The sequence below is a fragment of the Rutidosis leptorrhynchoides genome, chromosome 6, assembly GCF_046630445.1.
Source record: "Rutidosis leptorrhynchoides isolate AG116_Rl617_1_P2 chromosome 6, CSIRO_AGI_Rlap_v1, whole genome shotgun sequence".
Lineage (NCBI taxonomy): Eukaryota > Viridiplantae > Streptophyta > Magnoliopsida > Asterales > Asteraceae > Rutidosis > Rutidosis leptorrhynchoides.
The window spans coordinates 30,908,471-30,932,783 of NC_092338.1; the positions used below are offsets into that span (position 1 = coordinate 30,908,471).

The 24,313-nt window shown below is 36.5% G+C and overlaps 3 protein-coding genes across 7 annotated transcripts; 1 reads left to right on the forward strand and 2 right to left on the reverse strand.

Annotated features, from left to right (window-relative positions):
- Positions 1–4,302: 4,302 nt before the first annotated feature.
- On the reverse strand, positions 4,303–8,547 carry LOC139851881 (uncharacterized protein At4g26450-like). Of its 4 annotated transcripts, none has more exons than XM_071841069.1 (5): positions 7,051–8,547; positions 6,732–6,948; positions 5,547–5,727; positions 5,305–5,359; positions 4,303–4,579 (listed from the first exon to the last, which is right to left on the reverse strand). In XM_071841069.1, the coding sequence occupies exons 1-5, from the start codon at positions 8,249–8,251 to the stop codon at positions 4,524–4,526; spliced, it is 1,710 nt and encodes a 569-aa protein (XP_071697170.1). In that variant the 5' UTR covers positions 8,252–8,547; the 3' UTR covers positions 4,303–4,523. The 4 variants fall into 4 exon arrangements, with proteins under 4 accessions (XP_071697170.1, XP_071697169.1, XP_071697166.1 ...); XM_071841068.1 differs by having other exon boundaries at positions 6,732–6,957; XM_071841065.1 differs by having other exon boundaries at positions 6,732–8,547.
- A 1,185-nt stretch (positions 8,548–9,732) lies between these two features.
- LOC139853526 (uncharacterized) lies at positions 9,733–10,846 on the forward strand. Its single transcript, XM_071842917.1, has 3 exons — positions 9,733–9,752; positions 10,130–10,434; positions 10,524–10,846. Exons 1-3 carry the CDS (start codon positions 9,733–9,735, stop codon positions 10,844–10,846), a joined length of 648 nt encoding a protein of 215 aa, XP_071699018.1.
- Positions 10,847–11,873: 1,027 nt separating this feature from the next.
- Positions 11,874–15,451, reverse strand: LOC139855639 (probable WRKY transcription factor 2). Of its 2 annotated transcripts, XR_011761506.1 has the most exons (3): positions 15,025–15,451; positions 12,869–13,054; positions 11,874–12,556 (listed from the first exon to the last, which is right to left on the reverse strand). XR_011761506.1 is itself a non-coding variant. In XM_071844884.1 (2 exons), exons 1-2 carry the CDS (start codon positions 15,421–15,423, stop codon positions 12,950–12,952), a joined length of 504 nt encoding a protein of 167 aa, XP_071700985.1. In that variant the 5' UTR covers positions 15,424–15,451; the 3' UTR covers positions 11,874–12,949. The 2 variants fall into 2 exon arrangements, 1 of the variants encoding a protein (XP_071700985.1); XM_071844884.1 differs by having other exon boundaries at positions 11,874–13,054.
- Between the last annotated feature and the right edge of the window lie 8,862 nt (positions 15,452–24,313).

Genomic DNA, 24,313 nt, shown 5'->3' on the forward strand with positions numbered 1-24,313 from the left:
TCTCCTTCTTCTCCAAGTGAGCTCTCTCTCACTAAAACTCACTCTCTCTCTCACTAAAATTGAATGTGGTGTAGGTGTAAGGGTGTTAAATGAATTAGGATGACCATATCATCAGTTTTCTAGATCTAAAACTGTCCACAAGTGTAAAGACCAAAACACCCCCAAAAGATTCCATTAAAATGGTCTAAAAACTCATTTCAGCGACCTTCGTCACGTTTCGCGACACTTGGTCGCGTATCGCGACACCTATTTTTCAAACGCGATAAAGTGGACAGGTCAGGGTCCTGAAGTTGTCGCGTTCCAACGCAGTATGTCGCGTATCGCAACAGTTCCAGACGCGACAGAAAGCCCCAAAACGCGATGGACGTCCTGATCAACCATTTCTAAAATTTTCAAACATTTAAACTATAAACAATCGTTCGCGGTTAATATTAAACGTTTACAAGGTAAAATGCGTACCTTTATACCATGTATGAGGAAAACGGGGTGTTACAACTATATAACTTTTTCTCCATTAACGGAATCTCACACCTCACATCTCCTCCTCACACACCCGAGCATAATGGATTCGCGAAGCGTCGACATCGTCACATTGTTGAAACTGGTCCAGCTCTTTAATCTCATGCTCACTTACCACTCTCTTTTTGGTCCTTCGCTCTCACCACTGCTTCCTATCTCATTAATCTCTTACCCACATCCACTCTAGCAAATAAATCTCCTTATGAGTTACTGTTTGGTACTTCTCCCAACTAATCGTAACTACAGAGTTTTGGTTGTCCACTTTATCCATGGCTTAGACCATACACCACTCACAAACTTGACCAACGTTCTCAACCTTGTATCTTTGTTGGTAACTCGACAACTCAGAGTGCCTACTATTTCATGGATCCAGTCACTCACCGCATATACACATCAAGACATGAACGATTTGTATAACATGAATTCCATTATCCTACTTTCACTAATCAAACTTTTGAATCTACGTATCCTTCCATGTCTACGTGGTGTCACCTTGACATCCCTATTCTTCCCAACCCATCTCTAGAATCACTAACCACATCAACCACCACTTCATCTCCTGCCCATGCTACCGAACCTACTGAAACACAAACAAATACCACACCCGAAGCTCCCACTCCTCCAAAACCCCAGTTATTGATCTCCCTCTCTCCACGTCTACCATCACCACGAGGTCACACAACAACATTCATAAACCTAACCCCAAGTATTCTCACACTACCACCACTCAATCTCGTCCTACGGAACTAATAACCGTAGCTCACGCTCTAAATGATCTGAAGTAAAAATAAGCTATGCTTACCCAGCTCAAAGCGTTGCATACACTCGGTACATGGGATCTTGTTCCCGTGTCAACAGATCCTAACATTATCAATTTTAAATGGATTTTTCGTATTAAGTATAATCTGGATGGCAGTGTTGAGCGTTATAAAGCCCGTTTAGTTGCTAAAGGCTTTCAGCAACGCCCTAGTATTGACTATACCGAAACATTCAGTCTTGTGGCAAACCTGCAACCATTCACACTATTTTAAGTCTTACGGTCACAAACAACTGGGTTGTCCATCAACTTGACATAAATAATGCGTTTCTTAATGATACTATACAGGAACAGGTTTTCATGGCACAACGGCCAGAGTTTCTGGATCCTACATACCCCATGCATGTTCGTAAACTTCGTATGGCAATCTATGGCCTTAAGCAAGCACCTTGAGCGTGGTACAATGAGCTAACCTCCTTTTTGCAGAGTTACAGATTTAAAAGATCTGTTGCATACGCTTCACTTTTTATCAACAATATTCGAGCTGCCCCAATTTATCTTATCGTATATGTTGATGATATAGTTCTTATAGCTCCGAATACTAGTAAACTAAATGAATTTATTTAGTGCCTTGCTGAAGTTTAAGCTCAAAGATCTTGGATCTTTGTCTTACTTTCTTGGTGTTGAAGTTATACCATAATCTCATGGGTTTTTCGTAAATCAACGCAAATATATTGTGTATCTTCATGAACGTGCAGATATGTTGTATGCCAAGCTGATTACTACACCTATGGCCACTACGTGTAGGTTACATCTTCATTCAGGATCTCTAATTGATAATCCTACTGAGTATTAGACCCTAGTTGGCGGCCTACAATACCTCACTCTCACACGTCCTGATGAGGCATTTATGGTAAATCCTTTATCTCAGCTTATGCATGCTCCTCGTAGTGATCATTGGGCAGCGTTAAAACGACTCTTGTGCTATCTTGCTGGCACTCTTGATCATGGAATCACCTTATATCGTGATTCTCCCATGCATCATAATGCGTTTTCAGATGCGGATTGGGCTGCTGACAAGGATTCCTATACGTCAACCATTGGTCATATCATATTCCTTGGTCGCAATCCGGTGTCATGGAGATCTAAGAAACAACGTTTTATTTCTCAATCTTCTACTGAAGCGGAATATAAAGCAGTGGCATCTACCACCGCTGAACTTCTGTGGTTGCACAACTTATTATTTGAGTTAGGTATCTCATGTCTTACCAAGCCTGTTATTTACTGTGACTACAACTTTACTAAGTGCTAATCGAGTTTTTCATTCACACATGATGCATCTTGTGTTGGCCTATCATTTTGTCCGAGAGCAAGTTCAACATGGTACTATTCGAGTTACACACGTCTCATCAAATGATCAACTAGCTGATCCATTCACCAAGCCCCTGGCTCGAACTTTGTTCACTTTGTATATGTCCAAGATTGGACTTACTTCACGACCGTCCATCTTGAGAAGACATGATAAGGATAATACGTAATAAGTAATAATTAAGATATCCTGTTTTATTTATATTTGGATCTAATTGTATCTTGGATAGGAAGTTAGTCCATAACAAAGCCCATTAGGTTATTATAATTATAAATATATTCAATACAAAGTATGTTTTTACTATTCACTTCAATATTTAATTAAGAAAGGGTATTTTGGTCTTTTACCTCCTTAGATATTTGTTGGTTGTTTCTCTGATTCTCTACAACATTCTAGAGTCTGGACCGATCTATTCTCTTGCCCCAGCCATTATATATAAATTTGCAGGTTTAATATTTACTTTGGTGCTGTTATAAACAAAAGTAAGCAATGGTTCAGTGGTTGGCCAATTGGTATAACTGACTAATGCTCCAGGGCTTATCACTTTTTTGTTTTTTTTTTTTAGTTCTTACTTCTTATTTTCTCCTTTTTCTCACACTTTTTTCCGAAATTTTTTTCCTAAATGTTTTTCCTTTCTACTTCAATCTTCTCACTATTTCATCGAATTTAATTTTTCATTTTAATCTCTCTCATTTTCTTAAATTACCTTTCTTACAATTTCTTTGACCACTTTTATCTTTGTTCTTCACAAACATTAATCATTATCATTAATAGTCATATATATAAACGAAAGGAAAAAACTTCAACTTTTTGTAAAAAACATCTTAAATAACTTTCTTTTTTTACCCGCATTATATAACATATATACAAATAGTTAGTAATCTAACTAAAAAGATAAAGCAAAAACGATGTTACGTGTTGTTTACAATTGAAATAAGTAAGTGTTTCGTTTGTCTAAAACGACTTATTGTCTCTTAGACTATATTATGCTCATCTTTAAAATATTTTTATTAAAAATTTATTATATAGTTAAATAATACAAAAGAGGTATTCTGTAAACAACATGGGGTGGCCGCCGCAATGCGCGGCTGACCACCCTGCTTGTTCCATTGTATTGCTATATACCGAGTATATTGTAATGTGTAAGCATGAATGAATAAGATTTCACTTTATTCTTCTATCAAGTACTACGATACAATCTTTATTGAAAAAGTCATCTTTACGGATGCTACTACATTTTTATCGACGTGACTTGATAAATCTTTCAAAATTGTCAAACTAATTATTGTTTTATGTAGTTTTTGTAGTACTAATTGTACCGGGAAAAAATATTTGTTCCCATAGATCAAAGGTGGCCTTGTAGTTTCACTTATACGGAGTAATGATTATTACCAAAAGGTTTATTGTTCTTGAAAAACCATCCTCATTCAGAACCATTGATTCATTAAGTTTTTAAATCATTCAGCGATTAATTTTAAGGATTATCAAAAGCTAGACAGATTACGTCGAAGTGTGTTCTCAAACTTTACGAATTGATAGAATCATTAGCATAATAGACGAAACTACGAAAGGCATTAGTGCATAGTTGCATACTAATGAGTCTGATTTACATCAGGATGCATTAATCAAAAAAATCCATAACATAAGATCAAGCACTATACTTCCATTCAAGTACCATAGGCAAGATTTGAAAACATCAATGGATTTTATCCACAAGATTTGTCTTGTATAACAATCAAGAATACCAACTATGCTATATATATAATGAAACTAAACAAACTACCCAAAAGTATGAGATGGCCTAGTATTGATGGGAACTAATTAAAATGGCATCATTTATTATAAATGCGCAGACCATGTCACGTATCGATCTGCCTCTCAATAGCGCTTATTGTATCCCTGTGAAGGTTGCTGATCCCAGACTGGCACGTAACCTGGCACACACCAAAACAATCAGTATGTGCACAACAAAGATAAGCAGAATAGGATTCATAATGGAATGAAAATACCAACTTCTATATCTGTATCTATCATACTTAAAAGGGTGGGTTAAGTAAATATGGTTAACTTGATCCACCAAGACCATCTTTACTTCATCTTTCTATGTGCTAGTGATGTTTGAACCAAAGATCTCTTGGGACAGGACGCCAACCACTAATGGCTAAACATTTTATAATAACCTTGACAATTATAATTATTATAACAGATTTTTGAATTAATTCTAAATATGTTCCTTTTTCATCTGATTCTTTAAGTTTTACCTATTCGACCTCTTATCGGTTTACTATAGCCCTAATTGAATTGTTTGAACAGATTTGTCTAGCATATACCAGTATACCACCAAACCAGCACACCTATACGCTATATCAAAATACTCGCAGTCTCGCATCAACCCCACGGTTCATCCAAACAAAATCTACATTTGTTGAACTAGATGCTACATGACAGCTACACAAAGCTGTAAGTATCGTGAGTATACACAACTAACAGCTGCACATGTATAAGCATGAGGAATAGATCAAAGCTTCGAAGAATGTAACGATTTACTAAATATGTAATTATGAATGATGACTATGACGTTGAACATATGAACACATAGCAACAGATTTATAATAGCAAAATAAATGATATTACCACTATAACTAAAGTTGTGGCATACTTATCGGTATTTCTCCCAGCGACATGTATATCGACTCATCATCGTCAAGGATCCCCTGAAATAAGCATCAACCCAACTATTCATCATTCAATTTAACGGCGAACAATTAAATTGAATATGAGGAATAGTTATCAACTCGATAACCACTATCCATACTATAATGGACTAAAGACAATAATGAATACCAATGTAGATCAAGAAAACTGACTATATCATGAAAGTCAAAGATTTGATGTACGCACCTCTTCATTTTGGAGGCTCATTTCATTATGGATAGAATTAACACCAGTTGATACACTAGAATTAGGAATATCAGCGTCTAGCAACTCCGATATCGTAAGCCCGTAACCATCCTGAGGCATGTCACCGACCCTCTGCATACTGTCGGGAAAGCTCCCAAGATCTGTGAATATAGCTTCGTCCCTATATTAGTCAAAAGATCTACTTAATTAGTACAAATTTTTGGGATGAACCAATCTATAGATTAAAGATCAAGTAAGCATACTTCGAAAACAAGGGCGAATTTAAGGCATGGGTCATGGGGTCCCATCCCCCCCACTATCTTTAGAAATTTTTATTAAACACCCTCAAAATCGTATTGGACACCACTAAATTTAACTATGTGACCCGTATATTGTCAGGACTTATGGTTTTTTGAAGGTAAACAACTACTGATAATGAAGGGTACATTGTATAAAAAAATTAAGACCCGGAGTTTTCATCATAGATTCGCAACTGGTAAGAATGTACTATTTTACACATATACAAGTGCGAAGTGTTTGACAAAATAACTAGATTCACATTTATACATGTCATAAACGTGAAGAAATACAAATGTGGAATTTTACTCGCATTTATTTAAGTCCAAAACAATCAAGAACTATATTTAATGCATTTTCATCCGCTTTCTACACATATTTTAGATCTTTACATGTAATGTAAATCTAGTGATTTTGCAAACTATATGTGAACTAAAGCTGATATGGTGGCAGTTTATTAATATATAAGAGAACTTGAACTTGTAGGCATAGCCCAACGGTTCCTCCCATGTACTTTGTGTCATGGGATAGGGAGAGGTCATGAGTTCGATCCTTAGGGATGACATGATTTTCTTTAAAACAATTGAACACAAATAATGGTGGTATATATTGACCCTATAGGGAGGTTTTACCAGATTCGTTCACGGACCTCTACCCAGGAAAACTGTCCGAATGGATGTGTTCCGGGGTACCGTCGATCGGGTTCGGGTTTCCCCCGAACGTGTGTGTTACGTGCAAATGATGAGGGTCGTTGAAATAAAAGATCTATTGATGCGAAAAAATCGCCGTTCAAAAAAAAATATATAAGAGAACTTTAGGAAATTTAATATAGGTAATATATCAACAAATATAATTCAACTTATAACAAAAAGAAATAAATTTACTTGCCTTCGTTCAGGATTATTATAGTCATTTTGCAGGGAATCGCAATCTAAATCAATGACCTCCACCTCATTACCATCGGGTCCACATCTCATATGTCTATTTGCTAAACCACAATTACTATTCATGGTCAAATCAAAGTCAACAGAAACTGGCTCTTGCTTCGACTGTGCAACTGATGAAAATCCAATCACCGGATTGGCGCCATGATTTTCATGTACATCTGAAACACCTATTGTATCAAGATCAAAAATCTTAAAAGAACTAGGAAAGAATTGTTTTTCTTCTGCATACAAGTTACATTGTTGACTAATTCCCGACTTACCCTCTTGAGAAAGATGCACATAATCATTAGATTGAAGATTAGCAGGCGCCAGATCCCGAGACTTCTTGACTGATTCTGCAATATCGTCAATTTGCAGTGGTCGTTTGCCCAATACAGCAGAGCTGCTTCTGGTTAATCCATGATTTTCCTCATTTAATTCTTGTTCAGAAATGGACGATCTTTGAGGAAAAGATAGTGATCGCGCATGTAATCCTTGTCCGAATTTATACACAAGATCCTCTTCAATCTTTGGTTCACGTATCAATACTTGTTTTTCATCATCCTGCAAGGAATTCACATTCACAGGTTCTACATTCGGGTTTGCGTTGCTGGTTTCATCTCCTGTAATTAGAACTGGGTCACTTTTCGACCCCTTAGGAGTCAAAGAAGAGCGAGTTCGCTTAGGTACATTATTAAACCTAATTAGATTCAACAAATCACTACCCTTGTTATTTGCAGCATCCTTAATTTTTTCCTTTGACGACCCTTCTTCAACAACAACCGATTTTTCAAATTCACGGTCATCATCTTCCATAACCACGTCAGTCGTACTCGTATTTACGTTCTTATCAACACTTTTCTCCTCAGACTCAACACAATCTTGATGTGAGACATCCGAAACTGGGGTCTTAACTCCCTCATTTTCATCAGGCGACTGACTTTGCAGATTCGGGGTTGCATCTATCTTTCCTTCCTCGCAGCTTTTCGATTCAAGTTCACCCAGTACTGTTTTTTGCTCCTCACAATCATCATCTTTACCTAGATTTTGTTCTTCTGTAGATGCAGAAACTAAATTACCATCTCCTTTTTTATCCGATAAATTCTCTTCAATTTCACGAATCATTTCAACCCTAGGGTCTTTAAAAGATCCAATTGTTCTGCAAACCTTAATTCCATCTTTTGAACCTGTTGCACTACCACCACTACTACCTACCGGAGTTTTCAAATTACTATTTTGCCATTTACCATTACCGGAATTAGGTGGAATAAAACCTTTTGCAATTAAATACTCAGCTGCTAATTTCCCAGCTTCCATAAAAACATCAATCCTCCGTGGCGGAGGAGGCTGTCCCCTACCGAAACCACCGCGGTTAAAATTCCGGTAACCGGAACCACCGGCAGCCATACCTCCCCTGCCGCCACCACCGATTCCCATATGATTAGACCTAAATCCATTCGGAGGATTACGATGCCTTTGCATAATTCTTAGTTCCTAATTTTAATTAGCTAATTAATTTTGCCCTAAATTTAAAAGGAAACGAGATAGACTGCGTTTGACTATACATACACAGCTGAAATTATAACAATCAGTACAAAATATATATGATCAGGTACATGTATAAGCAATCAAGTATGCAAACACGTAAAAATTTAGCTAAATTGTACCGATCTTGAATCAATTGTAGAAATAATTGAAATGATCAATTGAAAGACCTAAATTGACTTGTTTGAATGTATAACACATACTGGTATGTTAGTATGTGTAGTTTTTTTCGTATTGACTTAGCTTACCAGTTGAGAGGGAATTTAGGGGAAATTAGTTGCAGGGGTGATTATGTGGACGATAGTTTTTGACGGCGTTAATAAATTTAACGGTGTGGAGTCAAAAAATAGACACTGGTGGACGGAAGTAGTTAAACTGCGATCGCCGTTAACACGTCGGATGTACTATTAATTCTTCTTTTTTTCCAGATTAATGAGAACATGATTGGGCTTAAATATGGCTTTTTACTTCGTACTGGGCTTCGTGCAGAAACAAAAATATTATCATGTTTAATGTTTAAGTTTAGTTGTTCATTAAATATTCTAAAATCTAAATTATTCAATTGTTACGATTGAATTTGATTAATGACACTAAATTATTTAATAATTATTCTGAATAAAATAAATACGATGATGTAAAGGTAATGTATTAAATATCTATCTAAATAAATAAAAGAATGAAGTAGTTTGATAATCGAAAATATTTTAAGGTGATTATCAAAATTATTGTAAATATATGAGTTAATGACGTGGTTTCTATAAATGAATAAGTTTTGTTGTCTCATTTAACTAATTGACGATGGATCTAAATCTCTCATGTGACACATATCATAACTAAATCTGAGAGAATTCACATAATTAAATTCATTCTTGCAGCGTCACATCGAATAGTCAGAGTTGTAAGGGATTAGTCCGAAGTAGCTTGACTAGTTTCCAACATGACCAAATTATTAATCAAAGTTGTGAAAAGGTATATTTAATAGGTCACATTATATTTGTTTTGTCAAAATCGGTTAAAGTAAGTGAAGTACAGTCAAAGTCAAAGTTAAAGATGATCAATATTTGACTAGGACCTGACTGGTTTATTAATTCCTACTTTCCCACGTGACAGCTTATAGAACCTTTTAATGAAATAAACGGACCTATAAAGTATGGTTGATAAAATGATAATATTAGACAATATATTTGAATATATCTATAATCTATAATAACTATGAATTATTAGTTTGTAACAAACTTTGAATGTACAAAATTAATAGGATTATTAAATTGTTAATAGGAAATGTCAATTTATGCTAACATTTCCATTCATCACATTTTGATGTATACACCATATAATGCATGTAAGTCGTATGTGATTAACATACATATAACATTTACTATTTAATAACTTAAAACAAATTAAATATATTACTATAGATGAGGCTCGGTTGTAGATGGTTTTCTGACGCTTTCTAAGTCCGAGACTCTCGGGTATTCATTGTATCCTGTGTTGAAGACGGCTTCCTTTCGAAAATATGCTTGTATTTATATAAGTTTTTGTTATTTATGCAAATATATATATATATATATATATATATATATATATATATATATATATATATATAATACTCCGTAGTTAATAACATGACTTAAGGGCCTGTTTTTTCGTATAAAAATAATTTAAATTCAATAGACCTTGTATATATTGTATACATAGAATTCAATACTATTTCTCGATCTGTTAAAAAATCTAAACCGCTGACGGTTCGGCCAGAGTTGCAGATCGTATCTCGAATGTAAACGTGTATGTTTGTTTCAACTGGAACTGGGTCAGGCCTGTTCGCGGGAGGGCCCAAAATGACCTGACGGATCTAATTAGTGAGTTACAGGCTGTGTCTCTTGATCAAAATGCTGACGTATCCTACAAATGGTCTTTTGCTCCCGATGGCGTTTTCAAAACTAAAATCCTATCGGGTCTCATAGATGGAAAAAGTTCGGTTGGGGCACAAAATCTCAGCACCTTAAGAAACCAATCTATCCCGCTAAAAGTCAAAATTTTCGTTTGGCGTGCAAGGCAATTGAGGTTACCTGTTCGAGTGAAACTTGATAAAAGAGGAATCGACTTGGACTCCATTCTATGTCCTTTATGTAACAACATGGTTGAATCGGTTGAACATTTCCTAACTCAATGCCCAAAAGTCGTTGATTTATGGAATCATATTCTCAAGTGGTGGAATCTCCCGACCATCAACTCGATTCTATGGAGCAAACTTTCGATGACTTCTCTCTGTTTCCTCATCCTTCAGCTGCTGGAAAAGTCGTTTGGCAAGGGCTAAAATGGGGAGTTTGTTATTCTCTTTGGAAGGCTAGAAACGATTTGGTGTTTAAAAAGCAAGCGTGGAACTCGTCGGTTATCCTAAACAACATTCAAATTTTGTGCTTTGGTTGGATCTCTAAGCGTTGTAAAAAGATTTCTTTGGAATGGAACCAATGGGTCATTAATCCGGCGTCTTATGTTTCGTCTATTCCAAATAGATCCGGAATTGGTTAATTTTGCATTCGGGTTTCCTTTTCTTTATAGTTTGTTTCCTTGTATATAAGTTTTTCGGTCTTTTTTGGCTTGTTTAGTTTTGGCTTTCTCGTGGTTTCTCGTTTCGAGACTCGTTGTTTTCGTTTTTTCGTTTTATATATTGCTAGCTTTTCGGAAAAAAAAATATTCAACACAAAAAAAGTAAATACTCAAGCTTTATATGAGTACCCCTTCTTAATACTCAAGCTTTTACCCGTTTTCAAGTGGGGTTTTCCTTATTTTCATCCCAAACTTCAGGCTTTGTTTTTGAGTTGTATTAGGAAAGAAATTAAATGAAAGCGAAGAAGTTGAATCTTTTCAATTTAGAAAGAAAATTGTATTAACATCCACCCGTTCCCTTTTAGATGTCGCACATACACCCTAGTACATGTTCCTCGACGCTGAGGGCATCCCCGAAGCGCGGGGGATTTTGTTTTAGATGTCAGGAACACTAAAAGAAATAGATTCTTTTCATTTCATTTCTTTTCCCTACATAATAGGGACTAGAGATCCTATCCCTCTCTACCTTACCAGGACTCTACCTAAGGTCTAAGGCCACTCCCTATCGTAACTAAATTATTCATCCTCTTAACATTCCACATCATCGCCACATCAACACCAATATCCTATAACTAACTCATAACTACACACTCCCTATCATGGCTAATACAATACTTCTCTTAATATACAACGTACAAGCAATAAAGCATCAAGTCCAACAATAAAAAGCCACTGGGACCCACAATAACCTATAACTAACCTAAATACTTCCATTAAATCCATGGTGAGTGCGGGTAACTAACGCGGGTAACTAAGCCGTGCCTATGGTTCATTACGGGTAACTACGGGTAATGAGCGGGTAATGACGGATAATGAAACCATAGGGAGTGGTCTAAGTAGAACAGAGTGATAATGTATTGTTATTTAAATTTTCCAAATGTATAAAAAATCTTGATAAAAAATTTATACAGTGCTATACTCAAATGAAAATTACACAAGAGTTACCAGCTACTGGTAAATTATAAAAAAAGAACATTGGCAACTACAAAACTGCAGAGCACCTAATGCTAAAACTGCCACATAATATTAATGGAGTAGAAAATTGATTTTGATGTATACCTTAATCAAACCCTTCCTCCCAATGTAGTTTCAGAGTGTTGCAATAAGTACTTGAAAACAAGAATAACCCCAAAGCTCTGTAACAACAAAAAATATAATGTACTATATAGTTTAAATAGTGCTACTCTTTTCAATAATTAAAATCCCTTTAATCGTTCATTTGACGCGGTTGGTTTAAATAATTAGGAAAAACAGGCATTTTCCATTGGTTAGCCATAGCCATATGAGCTAACACTACTGGTCCTTGGTGCCTCATTGAGTAACCATAACCATGGGTTGGAGCGGGACCCATCTGCTGACCACCAGGCAAACCATAGGGAGACCTTTCGAACCTAGCCATGTTGTGCTGCATTCGAGAGGGCTCGGCTATGAGAGGCTGCATTGATAACGCTTATTGTGCAGCCATGTTATTGTTGCTAGCATGACTGGTGTTACGGGCTGCTGGGACATCATGGTTGTGCTTCCTTCATATGTTGTAATCACGATTTTAGGTCATGTGAAACCCTTTTGACATGTTTCCTTACTGTGCAGCGGTGCAGCCTGTACTTGTGCACTTGTAGCAACTCCTGTGCCCTAAGTAAATATTTTAAAAAAGATAGCAATTTGAACACGTTCACCTGAAATGGGTTAAGGTTTAAATAATAGCTAAATATAAAAGGGGTCAAATTCTGCTCTTGAGCATCAAAACATGTATATTTATAAATAAATAAATAAATAAATAAAAAAAAAAAAAAAAAAAACTCGTTTCATACATTTGGCCAATTACCCAACCCAGTTTGCCCCCGTATTCAAGGATGTTCGTTCTCATTTAAGCCCGTTATTAAACTTCTTACTCGCCCCATCCATATTCCCAAATCTAACCACTTAGCAGATTTTATAACATACACAGTAAGCATCGCAAATGATAAGCTGGGGTTTGGATTTCCTTTAACGACTTTCTGCCCATACTTACGCCAGCGATAAGCATCATCCAAAATGTCCACTTCGCTGGTGGTTTGCACAACAACTCTTGGTTCCCTGATGGCTCGAGTAGCCCCACTTACATCTGCCGCTACATATGCTTCGACTTTTCTAAAATATCAATCAAAACACATTCATTAGTTAAGGAAATTCAGACGTGTTCGGGCGTTTAGGGTGATATTGAATAGTCGGAACCCAATCAGCCTTGTGAACTATTCTATTCAAACTAGATCATCATTAAAATACTACAACATATGTAATCAAATTAGACAATCAAGAGATCGCCACATTTTGGACATAAAGTGTTTCAGGTAAACCCATCGCATTTCGAGCCATATCGACCCATACGAAAAACTACCTCTTTGGCTCATTCCCAGATTGTCCATCCCTATATTGAAATTAGGTAATGAGATGTTCTTATTTTCCGTAGATGCTGCAGAGAAACCGAAAATTTTTGGGCAGGTTCGATCTTTTCAGGTGGTAACTGTTTTTCAGATTAAACTAAAGCTTGGTTAGCTTGAAAAGATTGCGCAGACAAAAAGGGTGGATTAACCTATTTGATCAGAACGTAACAAATATCAGCAATTGACAGAGATAGGCATGTACCCAAAAAAACAGAATACACAAAAAATGAAGGTGACAAACTGACAATTTTGTTTCATTTACTTTAAACAGGCTGATATTCCGGCAACCCCAACCGGCCCACGGCAGACCGTCCCAAGTCCATCATGAACTTGCGGCCCACTCAAACTCATATACTTATGAATAGGTCCATTCAGGTTATGTAAATCTATAACAGGTAAATATAATTGCTTATACAAAACAGTGAAGACCAAAGTGTATTTTTAATATTAAAATCTTCGAAATCATTTTATTCAAATATGTTCTTAAAGGGTATAGGTTCTGTAAGATCACATGACAAACTAGTTATTTTTCAGTCTTCTTAACATATTCGTTTCGAATTTTCAATACGACCTGGCCCTTTTTAACACACCAAAAAGAACCCCTATAGTCCTATTAACCGAATTTCACTATGACCTATTACCAACCGACAGACAAACAATGATGCCACCTAGGCTATACAAGATATAAAAATAAGTTTCCAAGTGTATGTTATAAATGAGAACCCAAGTCTGGGATAGTTGAAAAACAAGAAGAAAGAAATATAAGAATTTACATGTGTTCCATTCTGCAATATAAACATGCAACAAAAATACTATGACCTACATACGCTTAAAATACTATGTGTGTGTCTGTGTGTGTGTCTGTGTGATATTAGGTGACTCGCATCGTTCGGTGCATCTTGGGGCCATTATGGTTGAGTACGACCTTCTTTGCTCATGAGTTTGGTTGGTTTTCATTTAGTTGAGTGGTTTCGGGGATGTCTACCGGAAAGGTGCATGAGTGGTGTTGGTTTTGCTACGGGTGGTTGGCTCTTTGCTTGCACAACAACTTGCACCTGGCATGGCTTTCCAGTTCTGTTTCAATGACATTTGGCCCTTTTAATTGAGGCAACAACAAACATCGATTTAGTGGCGACTTGACTGTCGCTTAGAGCCTAAAAGGAATTTCAGGTAGGCTTTAAAACCCATGGAAATTTGATTCTACCATTTCCACGGAGTCTCGTCTTTTTTTGTGGGGGGCCGGAGTTCCTCACAGAAGCAATCTCTCTACTCTGGAGTAGAGAGAGGGATGACTTTCTCTTCATGTGGGTAGAGAAATTTTTCTCGACCCGTAATTAGAGAAACGATTTCTCTTCTATTCAGGGTAGAGGAAGGATTGTTACATCTCACCTCCCCATACCTCGCATGTGCGGGATTGGTTATTGTTGTTGTTGTTGTTCAATAATCAGAATTTTCTAAGCAGTAAACATCATTAAAAGCGACTATTTATACAATCAAACACAACAAATGTTTCACCTTTTTCAGTTTTCAGCTAACTATGTGTTTTCATTCATCGAATCATAATCATGTTCATATAGCACACCAAGCTAGTAATCTAATTTTAATCATTCGATAACACATAAACACCTTAAATCATATATGTATATATAAATTTGAACTAAAGATTCTCAAACTTACCAACGAGTTTGACAGAAAGACAGGTGAATCCAGAAACGAAGTCGGGCTAGGACCAGGCGGAATAGTCAAGTATGGCGACTGAGTTTGTTGACTTTTCGGATTATCGTCAGGTTTCATTACATCAGTGTTCAACCTAGGAACACTATGACCAGCTCGAGCCGCCCTTCTTTCAACTAGACCACTCCTCAAGCTCGGTATTTGTTCAACAAATCCACCGCTTTTCACAAACTGATCAACTGTTTCACCATTTTCAGATCCAATTTGTCTATTAGGTCCCGAAAACGTGAACCTGCCATCATTACTGTGATCATACTTTGGAGTCTCGATAACTGAGCTCGTGCTGACATCATTGCCCAACATTGCTGTATAAAGGGAACGCTGGCTAGGGCTAGGTGGCATCCAATCAATTCCCCACCATGATCATCAAATCCAACCATGAAACTCCAAAGCTCCTTCCTTAAATACCAGCTACGAATTACTAAATTATAATTGAACTAAAAAAAACATCATATAACTACACAAAGAACCAAATAAATACAGTAGAAATGCAGCTAAAAACTAGGTAGAACTAAAATTGTGATCATTTTAGCAAATAAAAAATCCATAGAATTTAAACAATGAAAATGATGATATTTTTATGCACCCAAAACAGAATGATTAGAAAACAATAATTAATTTCTTGATGGAAATTGTTGGAATTTATTTTCTTTTGATTTTGATTTTCCCACCTCAGTGGCTCAGTCCCCTTTATTTCTTCCAACACATTCTTATTGCAGGGGGAAAAAAATTGTAAATAAATAAATGTACGGTTTTTGGGAGTTGACTCTATTTAACTATTTTTTTTTTCTTTTTTTTTTTGTTTATCCAGTCTTTGCAAAATAATTATTTTATCATTTCTTGAAAAATATATAAAACTAGTGAAATGACCCGTGGAACTACGAGTTTGTTTAAACGAAACGATTATGTTTTAGGTATTAAGTGAACGTAAATGCTAAAGTCATTTAGTTTAATGACCCGTGAAACCACAGAGTCCGACTAAGAAACTCGTCAGCTGAACATTTCATCAAACACCTAAAATGCATATTAAACAATCAACATCCAATCATAAGAGATAATATTAGTGGTCATTTTATTTTAAAAATATAAATTAAAATATAAATTTAGAATTGGTTTCCTTCTACCTTGCTTTTATACCTTCTCGTACTCAATTCAAAATAATTAATTAAAATAATTTAAATTTATTTAAATTTAATAATTAAAATAATTATTAATATAATTTAATAATAATAATTAATTAATAATATTTAATTTTAATTCAAAATTATTTATATTAATGACATCACCCACCATACTTAGATTTTTTCTTTTGTTTTTTGATTCTTTTTAAGAAAGAAATTAGCCTAATAATGATATCATCATTATATGATTTTAATATAAACTATAGATATATAATATATAATATAATTATAATATTCCAATAATAATAATTATAATTATAGTTATATAGTTATACTAATAATAATTACTAGATCCGGATCGGCCCGCGCGATGCGGCGGGCCTTCCGGGTTGAATATTCATATTTAACGTAGCGTTTTGTATTTATAGAGTTAAAAACGCGTTGCGACAGGTGTGTTTGGATACACATTATTAATACTTAGTATATCTAACTGCATACACGTTTTTAACGTCAGAAAAATCGTGTAATATGAGTTGTTTATTATATGTGTATGTATATGTATAAAAGATAGCCCGAAATATTTAGTGATTTTAAAAAATGTCTGTTTCGCGTATAGTTAGTTGTATTGTGTTCGTAAATTTATTTCGAGTTGAACGGTGGTGGCGGAAAAATTTAACTTGTGGCGAACGGGCAGATATGAGCCGTTAAAAATTTGGGTAAAATTTGTTTAAGTTTTTTTAATAAAATAAAAAACTTACAATTTTTATCCCTGAAAATTTGGCAAGTTTAACATTCTTTGAGGGGCAGTTTTGTATATGTGTTAGGTTGGTCGTTTGAAGAGGTTGAAGAGAGTAAAAAGACATTGTTTCCAATCTCTTTTACGGAGTAGTATTATAAGGATAAGGATTAATAATACTTTTAAGTAATTATAATTGTAATTTATAGTTATAGTGATAGTGATATAGTTATGGTTATAATTTTATTGGTGTATGGGGATTTTGTCTCTGTCATTTTAGCTATGCACTACAACTAAAGGTTGTGTGCAGTTATGTCGCATGCCACAGTGAAGTTTCATTGTCCCTTTGTGGGTCTTAGTGGCTGTCAAAATGGGAGTGGAAATGGGCTTGTTAGAAGTTCTCTTATCAAGCATCTTAGTGATCGTCATTGTGGTATCGATGCGCGGGATATCACTCGACATTCTCTTACTTCTAATTTGGGTGTTTATACTGAGGCTGATGTTACTTTTAGGCGTATGGGGATTTGGTTATGTGGTGTTTGCTACAAAACACACACGGTACGTGCTAAGTGTCGTCATGGTAGGGGCCCGGATGTGCCGCCCCCCGATGAGGGAAATGGTGTTGTTCGTTTTGTGCTTCATAATTTTTCCAAGCCACTAGCTCCCTCTTCTCCTGCTCGACTTTGTATTGAGGATGGTTCGGTGCGTGATCATAACGATGGTTTTGACGTGGCTCTCCTGGATCAGTTGTTCTCTAAGGGGTTTCGCACGGTTAAGTCTATCCCTCCCAAGTGTCGTTTGGGGTTTTCTCGGGTTTTGAAAGGTGCTCTTGATAAGGTGATCTCTAAGCCTGCTGACATTTCTAGTTGGGTCTCTTTGTTGGTGTTACCCCTTTGTACCCTTAAAACCTTTCGGCCACGGAGTAGTCGTGAGTCTAGGTCTTCGATAAAGCGTCGGCATCAGGAAGAGAATATTTCCCGTGCTATTTGCTCTTGGGGGACAGCGGGTGGGAGTTTACAGCTTGTGAGGGAGTATTTGGCAGAGGATTCTCCTATGTTGTCAGTGGTTGATGATGAGGTCCTTGATTTGGAAGAGCGTAATATTAAGCAGTGTCATAGGAAGATTTGTGATGGCCATTACACCGCTGCAGCTCGTGTTCTTTCTTCATCAGGCGTTGCTCCTTATAATGACGCCACACTGGCGGACTTGCTGTCTAAGCACCCTTCTTCTATCGCTCCATCCTTGCCTGATATGACGGTTGATCACCTTCACCTCGTTACGACTTCTGCTGTTGTTTTGGGCCAGATTAAAAGTTTTCCTCGGGGCACTTCATGTGGTAGGGATGGTTTACGTGCACAACACCTTATGGATTGCTTGAGTGGTGCTGCTGTGACAGTCTCGGATGAGTTGGTTGGCTCTATTACCGGAGTCGTTAATCTCTTTCTAGCTGGAAGGTGCCCTATGAAATTAGGAGAGTATATTGCTAGTGCTCCCCTCACACCGCTTGTCAAGCCCGGCGGTGGTCTTCGTCCTATAGCTGTGGGTACTGTTTGGCGACGTCTTGTTTCGAAGGTTGGCGCTGCTATGGTTGGCCAGTCTTTGGGAAGTTACTTCGATGGTCTTCAGTTTGGTGTTGGTGTTTCTTCAGGTGGTGAGGCTATTCTTCATGCTGTGAATCGGCTGATTGAGGATCGTGGCTCTGATGTTGGCCTCTCTATGTTATTAGTTGATTTTCAAAATGCCTTCAATCTAGTTGATCGTACAGTCATGTTACGTGAAGTTCGCCGCCTTTGTCCGAGCATTTCTCGGTGGGTTGAATTTTGCTACTCTAATCCAGCCAGATTGTATTATGGGAACCACACATTATGGTCTTCTCAGGGGGTGCAACAGGGTGATCCCCTTGGTCCGCTGCTTTTTGCTTTGGTCCTACAACCCTTGATTTCTAAAATCAGAGATAATTTTGAGGTTTGTCTTCAGGTGTGGTATTTGGATGATGGTACTATTATTGGGGACACTTTGGTGGTGGGGAAGGTTTTGCATTTGATTATGGAGGATGGGCCTCGTTTTGGGCTGTATCTCAACGTTGAAAAAACAGAAATTTTCTGGCCTACGGGGGACCCTCGCAGCAGGCAAGTAGGTGTCTTTCCTCCTAATATTGCTCGACCTTTAAATGGTGTTAAGTTGCTTGGAGCCCCCGCAAGTTCCGATCCTGGTTTTAGTAGTGAACTGGTGATGCAAAGGGTGACCAAGTCCATTGCGCTTATGGATAAGGTTGCTAAGCTTGATGATCCTCAGTGTGTGTTGTTGTTGCTTAGGGCATGTACGGGAGTTTCTAAACTCTACTTGCGTACTTGTCCTCCTAGTATATTTGAGGCGGCTCAACGCGCTTTCGATGGAGCCCTTCGATCTTCCTTGGAGCGTATTGTTACTGCTTCAGGGCCTGAGTTTGGTGATTGGCAGTGGCGGCTTGCCACCTTTCCATTTGCATTTGGAGGGCTTGGTGTTTATTCTGCGGGAGATGTTCGTCATTATGCTTTTCTGGCTTCTCGATTACATTCTGCTGGATTGCAGACCAAGCTCCTACGTCATGCGAGTATTGTTGGTCTTGGTCGTGCTTTTGAAGATGCATTGGGTCTGTTTAATAAAACGGTTGGGTTTGATATTTTAGGTAATCCGAGTGAGGTCGCTGCCCCAATACTCATGAAGAAATTGGCAGATGTTTATTTCACAAAGGTTACCGCTTCTGCAGAATCCACTTTTTCGTTATCTCCCCGACAATCGGCCTTATGGAAATCACAGCAGAGTGATCACACCTCTGCTTGGCTAAGGGCAGTCCCTATTTTGGGGTTGGGTCAGACGATGAACGCAAAGACTTACCGATGTGTGTTGTGCTACCGGTTAGGTGTTCCATTGTTCTCTATCTCGACGGCATGCTCTGCCTGTTCAAGGGTTTTTACTGGGGATATTTTCGGGGATCACGCGGTGTCTTGTGCTGGTATGGTGGGTATTAAGCATCGACATAATATTGTCCGGGATTCCCTTGTTGATGTTTGTTATCGATCTGGGATTTCAGCGAGAAAGGAGGTTGACATTGGGTTGTCTGGAGGGAACGACAGGGCCCTCAGACCTGCAGATGTGTTACTTTATTCCTGGGATTGTGGTCGCGATGCTTGTGTTGACTTGACAGGGTCTTCTCCTTTGACACAGTCTGGGCTTTCTGACTTTGTCCCTGGACGTGCTGTGAAATGTCCCGTTCTTATTGATTAAAAACGTTCCATATTAATTGATTTCGTTGCGAGGTTTTGACCTCTATATGAGACGTTTTTCAAAGACTGCATTCATTTTAAAACAAACCATAACCTTTATTTCATCAATAAAGGTTTAAAAAGTTTTACGTAGATTATCAAATAATGATAATCTAAAATATCCTGTTTACACACGACCATTACATAATGGTTTACAATACAAATATGTTACAACAAAATAAGTTTCTTGAATGCAGTTTTTACACAATATCATACAAGCATGGACTCCAAATCTCGTCCTTATTTAAGTATGCGACAGCGGAAGCTCTTAATAATCACCTGAGAATAAACATGCTTAAAACGTCAACAAAAATGTTGGTGAGTTATAGGTTTAACCTATATATATCAAATCGTAATAATAGACCACAAGATTTCATATTTCAATACACATCCCATACATAGAGATAAAAATCATTCATATGGTGAACACCTGGTAACCGACAATAACAAGATGCATATATAAGAATATCCCCATCATTCCGGGACACCCTTCGGATATGATATAAATTTCGAAGTACTAAAGCATCCGGTACTTTGGATGGGGTTTGTTAGGCCCAATAGATCTATCTTTAGGATTCGCGTCAATTAGGGTGTCTGTTCCCTAATTCTTAGATTACCAGACTTAATAAAAAGGGGCATATTCGATTTCGATAATTCAACCATAGAATGTAGTTTCACGTACTTGTGTCTATTTTGTAAATCATTTATAAAACCTGCATGTATTCTCATCCCAAAAATATTAGATTTTAAAAGTGGGACTATAACTCACTTTCACAGATTTTTACTTCGTCGGGAAGTAAGACTTGGCCACTGGTTGATTCACGAACCTATAACAATATATACATATATATCAAAGTATGTTCAAAATATATTTACAACACTTTTAATATATTTTGATGTTTTAAGTTTATTAAGTCAGCTGTCCTCGTTAGTAACCTACAACTAGTTGTCCACAGTTAGATGTACAGAAATAAATCGATAAATATTATCTTGAATCAATCCACGACCCAGTGTATACGTATCTCAGTATTGATCACAACTCAAACTATATATATTTTGGAATCAACCTCAACCCTGTATAGCTAACTCCAACATTCACATATAGAGTGTCTATGGTTGTTCCGAAATATATATAGATGTGTCGACATGATAGGTCGAAACATTGTATACGTGTCTATGGTATCTCAAGATTACATAATATATAATACAAGTTGATTAAGTTATGGTTGGAATAGATTTGTTACCAATTTTCACGTAGCTAAAATGAGAAAAATTATCCAATCTTGTTTTACCCATAACTTCTTCATTTTAAATCCGTTTTGAGTGAATCAAATTGCTATGGTTTCATATTGAACTCTATTTTATGAATCTAAACAAAAAAGTATAGGTTTCTAGTCGGAAAAATAAGTTACAAGTCGTTTTTGTAAAGGTAGTCATTTCAGTCGAAAGAACGACGTCTAGATGACCATTTTAGAAAACATACTTCCACTTTGAGTTTAACCATAATTTTTGGATATAGTTTCATGTTCATAATAAAAATCATTTTCTCAGAATAACAACTTTTAAATCAAAGTTTATCATAGTTTTTAATTAACTAACCCAAAACAGCCCGCGGTGTTACTACGACGGCGTAAATCCGGTTTTACGGTGTTTTTCGTGTTTCCAGGTTTTAAATCATTAAGTTAGCATATCATATAGATATAGAACATGTGTTTAGTTGATTTTAAAAGTCAAGTTAGAAGGATTAACTTTTGTTTGCGAACAAGTTTAGAATTAACTAAACTATGTTCTAGTGATTACATGTTTAAACCTTCGAATAAGATAGCTTTATATGTATGAATCGAATGATGTTATGAACATCATTACTACCTTAAGTTCCTTGGATGAACCTACTGGAAAAGAGAAAAATGGATCTAGCTTCAATGGATCCTTGGATGGCTCAAAGTTCTTGAAGCAAAAATCATGACACGAAAACAAGTTCAAGTAAGATCATCACTTGAAATAAGATTGTTATAGTTATAGAAATTGAACCAAAGTTTGAATATGATTATTACCTTGTATTAGAATGATAACCTACTGTAAGAAACAAAGATTTCTTGAGGTTGGATGATCACCTTACAAGATTGGAAGTGAGCTAGCAAACTTGAAAGTATTCTTGATTTTATGAAACTAGAACTTTTGGAATTTATGAAGAACACTTAGAACTTGAAGATAGAACTTGAGAGAGTTCAATTAGATGAAGAAAATTGAAGAATGAAAGTGTTTGTAGGTGTTTTTGGTCGTTGGTGTATGGATTGGATATAAAGGATATGTAATTTTGTTTTCATGTAAATAAGTCATGAATGATTACTCATATTTTTGTAATCTTATGAGATATTTCATGCTAGTTGCCAAATGATGGTTCCCACATGTGTTAGGTGACTCACATGGGCTGCTAAGAGCTGATTATTGGAGTGTATATACCAATAGTACATACATCTAAAAGCTGTGTATTGTACGAGTACGAATACGGGTGCATACGAGTAGAATTGTTGATGAAACTGAACGAGAATGTAATTGTAAGCATTTTTGTTAAGTAGAAGTATTTTGATAAGTGTCTTGAAGTCTTTCAAAAGTGTATGAATACATATTAAAACACTACATGTATATACATTTTAACTGAGTCGTTAAGTCATCGTTAGTCGTTACATGTAAATGTTGTTTTGAAACCTTTAGGTTAACGATCTTGTTAAATGTTGTTAACCCAATGTTTATAATATCAAAAGAGATTTTAAATTATTATATTATCATGATATTATGATTTACGAATATCTCTTAATATGATATATATACATTAAATGTTGTTACAACGATAATCGTTACATATATGTCTCGTTTCAAAATCATTAAGTTAGTAGTCTTGTTTTTACATATGTAGTTCATTGTTAATATACTTAATGATATGTTTACTTATCATAATATCATGTTAACTATATATATAACCATATATATGTCATCATATAGTTTTTACAAGTTTTAACGTTCGTGAATCACCGGTCAACTTGGGTGGTCAATTGTCTATATGAAACATATTTCAATTAATCAAGTCTTAACAAGTTTGATTGCTTAACATGTTGGAAACATTTAATCATGTAAATATCAATCTCAATTAATATATATAAACATGGAAAAGTTCGGGTCACTACAGTACCTACCCGTTAAATAAATTTCGTCCCGAAATTTTAAGCTGTTGAAGGTGTTGACGAATCTTCTGGAAATAGATGCGGGTATTTCTTCTTCATCTGATCTTCACGCTCCCAGGTGAACTCGGGTCCTCTACGAGCATTCCATCGAACCTTAACAATTGTTATCTTGTTTTGCTTAAGTCTTTTAACCTCACGATCCATTATTTCGACGGGTTCTTCGATGAATTGAAGTTTTTCGTTGATTTGGATTTCATCTAACGGAATAGTGAGATCTTCTTTAGCAAAACATTTCTTCAAATTCGAGACGTGGAAAGTGTTATGTACAGCCGCGAGTTGTTGAGGTAACTCAAGTCGGTAAGCTACTGGTCCGACACGATCAATAATCTTGAATGGTCCAATATACCTTGGATTTAATTTCCCTCGTTTACCAAATCGAACAACGCCTTTCCAAGGTGAAACTTTAAGCATGACCATCTCTCCAATTTCAAATTCTATATCTTTTCTTTTAATGTCAGCGTAGCTCTTTTGTCGACTTTGGGCGGTTTTCAACCGTTGTTGAATTTGGATGATCTTCTCGGTAGTTTCTTGTATAATCTCCGGACCCGTAATCTGTCTATCCCCCACCTCACTCCAACAAATCGGAGACCTGCACTTTCTACCATAAAGTGCTTCAAACGGCGCCATCTCTGTAACGACCCAAACCAAACCACGACGATTCCCGTTAAATTTCACATCAAAAAAAAATTTTCTGGTGCAGTTCACTCGCGCGGCGCGCCAGGTGGGCGCGCGGCGCGCCAAATCACCTGGACAGCCCGCTGTCCCCGGAAGTCAATTTAACGAAAATGTTTGACTAGTTCCCGACACATTTAGCCAAAACGCTTTTAA

Coding starts and splice junctions, on each gene's coding strand:
- LOC139851881 (XM_071841065.1), bottom strand. CDS start 8,251: ATGCAAAGGCATCGTAATCCTCCGAATGGATTTAGGTCTAATCATATG. Junction 5,728..6,731: donor TATAATAATCCTGAACGAAG/GCAAGTAAATTT, acceptor TGACTAATATAG/GGACGAAGCTATATTCACAG. Junction 5,360..5,546: donor TGAGCCTCCAAAATGAAGAG/GTGCGTACATCA, acceptor TGCTTATTTCAG/GGGATCCTTGACGATGATGA.
- LOC139853526 (XM_071842917.1), top strand. CDS start 9,733: ATGAGGCTCGGTTGTAGATG. Junction 9,753..10,129: donor ATGAGGCTCGGTTGTAGATG/GTTTTCTGACGC, acceptor GAACTGGGTCAG/GCCTGTTCGCGGGAGGGCCC. Junction 10,435..10,523: donor CGACTTGGACTCCATTCTAT/GTCCTTTATGTA, acceptor CATATTCTCAAG/TGGTGGAATCTCCCGACCAT.
- LOC139855639 (XM_071844884.1), bottom strand. CDS start 15,423: ATGCCACCTAGCCCTAGCCAGCGTTCCCTTTATACAGCAATGTTGGGC. Junction 13,055..15,024: donor TCTTTCTGTCAAACTCGTTG/GTAAGTTTGAGA, acceptor TTGATATTTTAG/AAAAGTCGAAGCATATGTAG.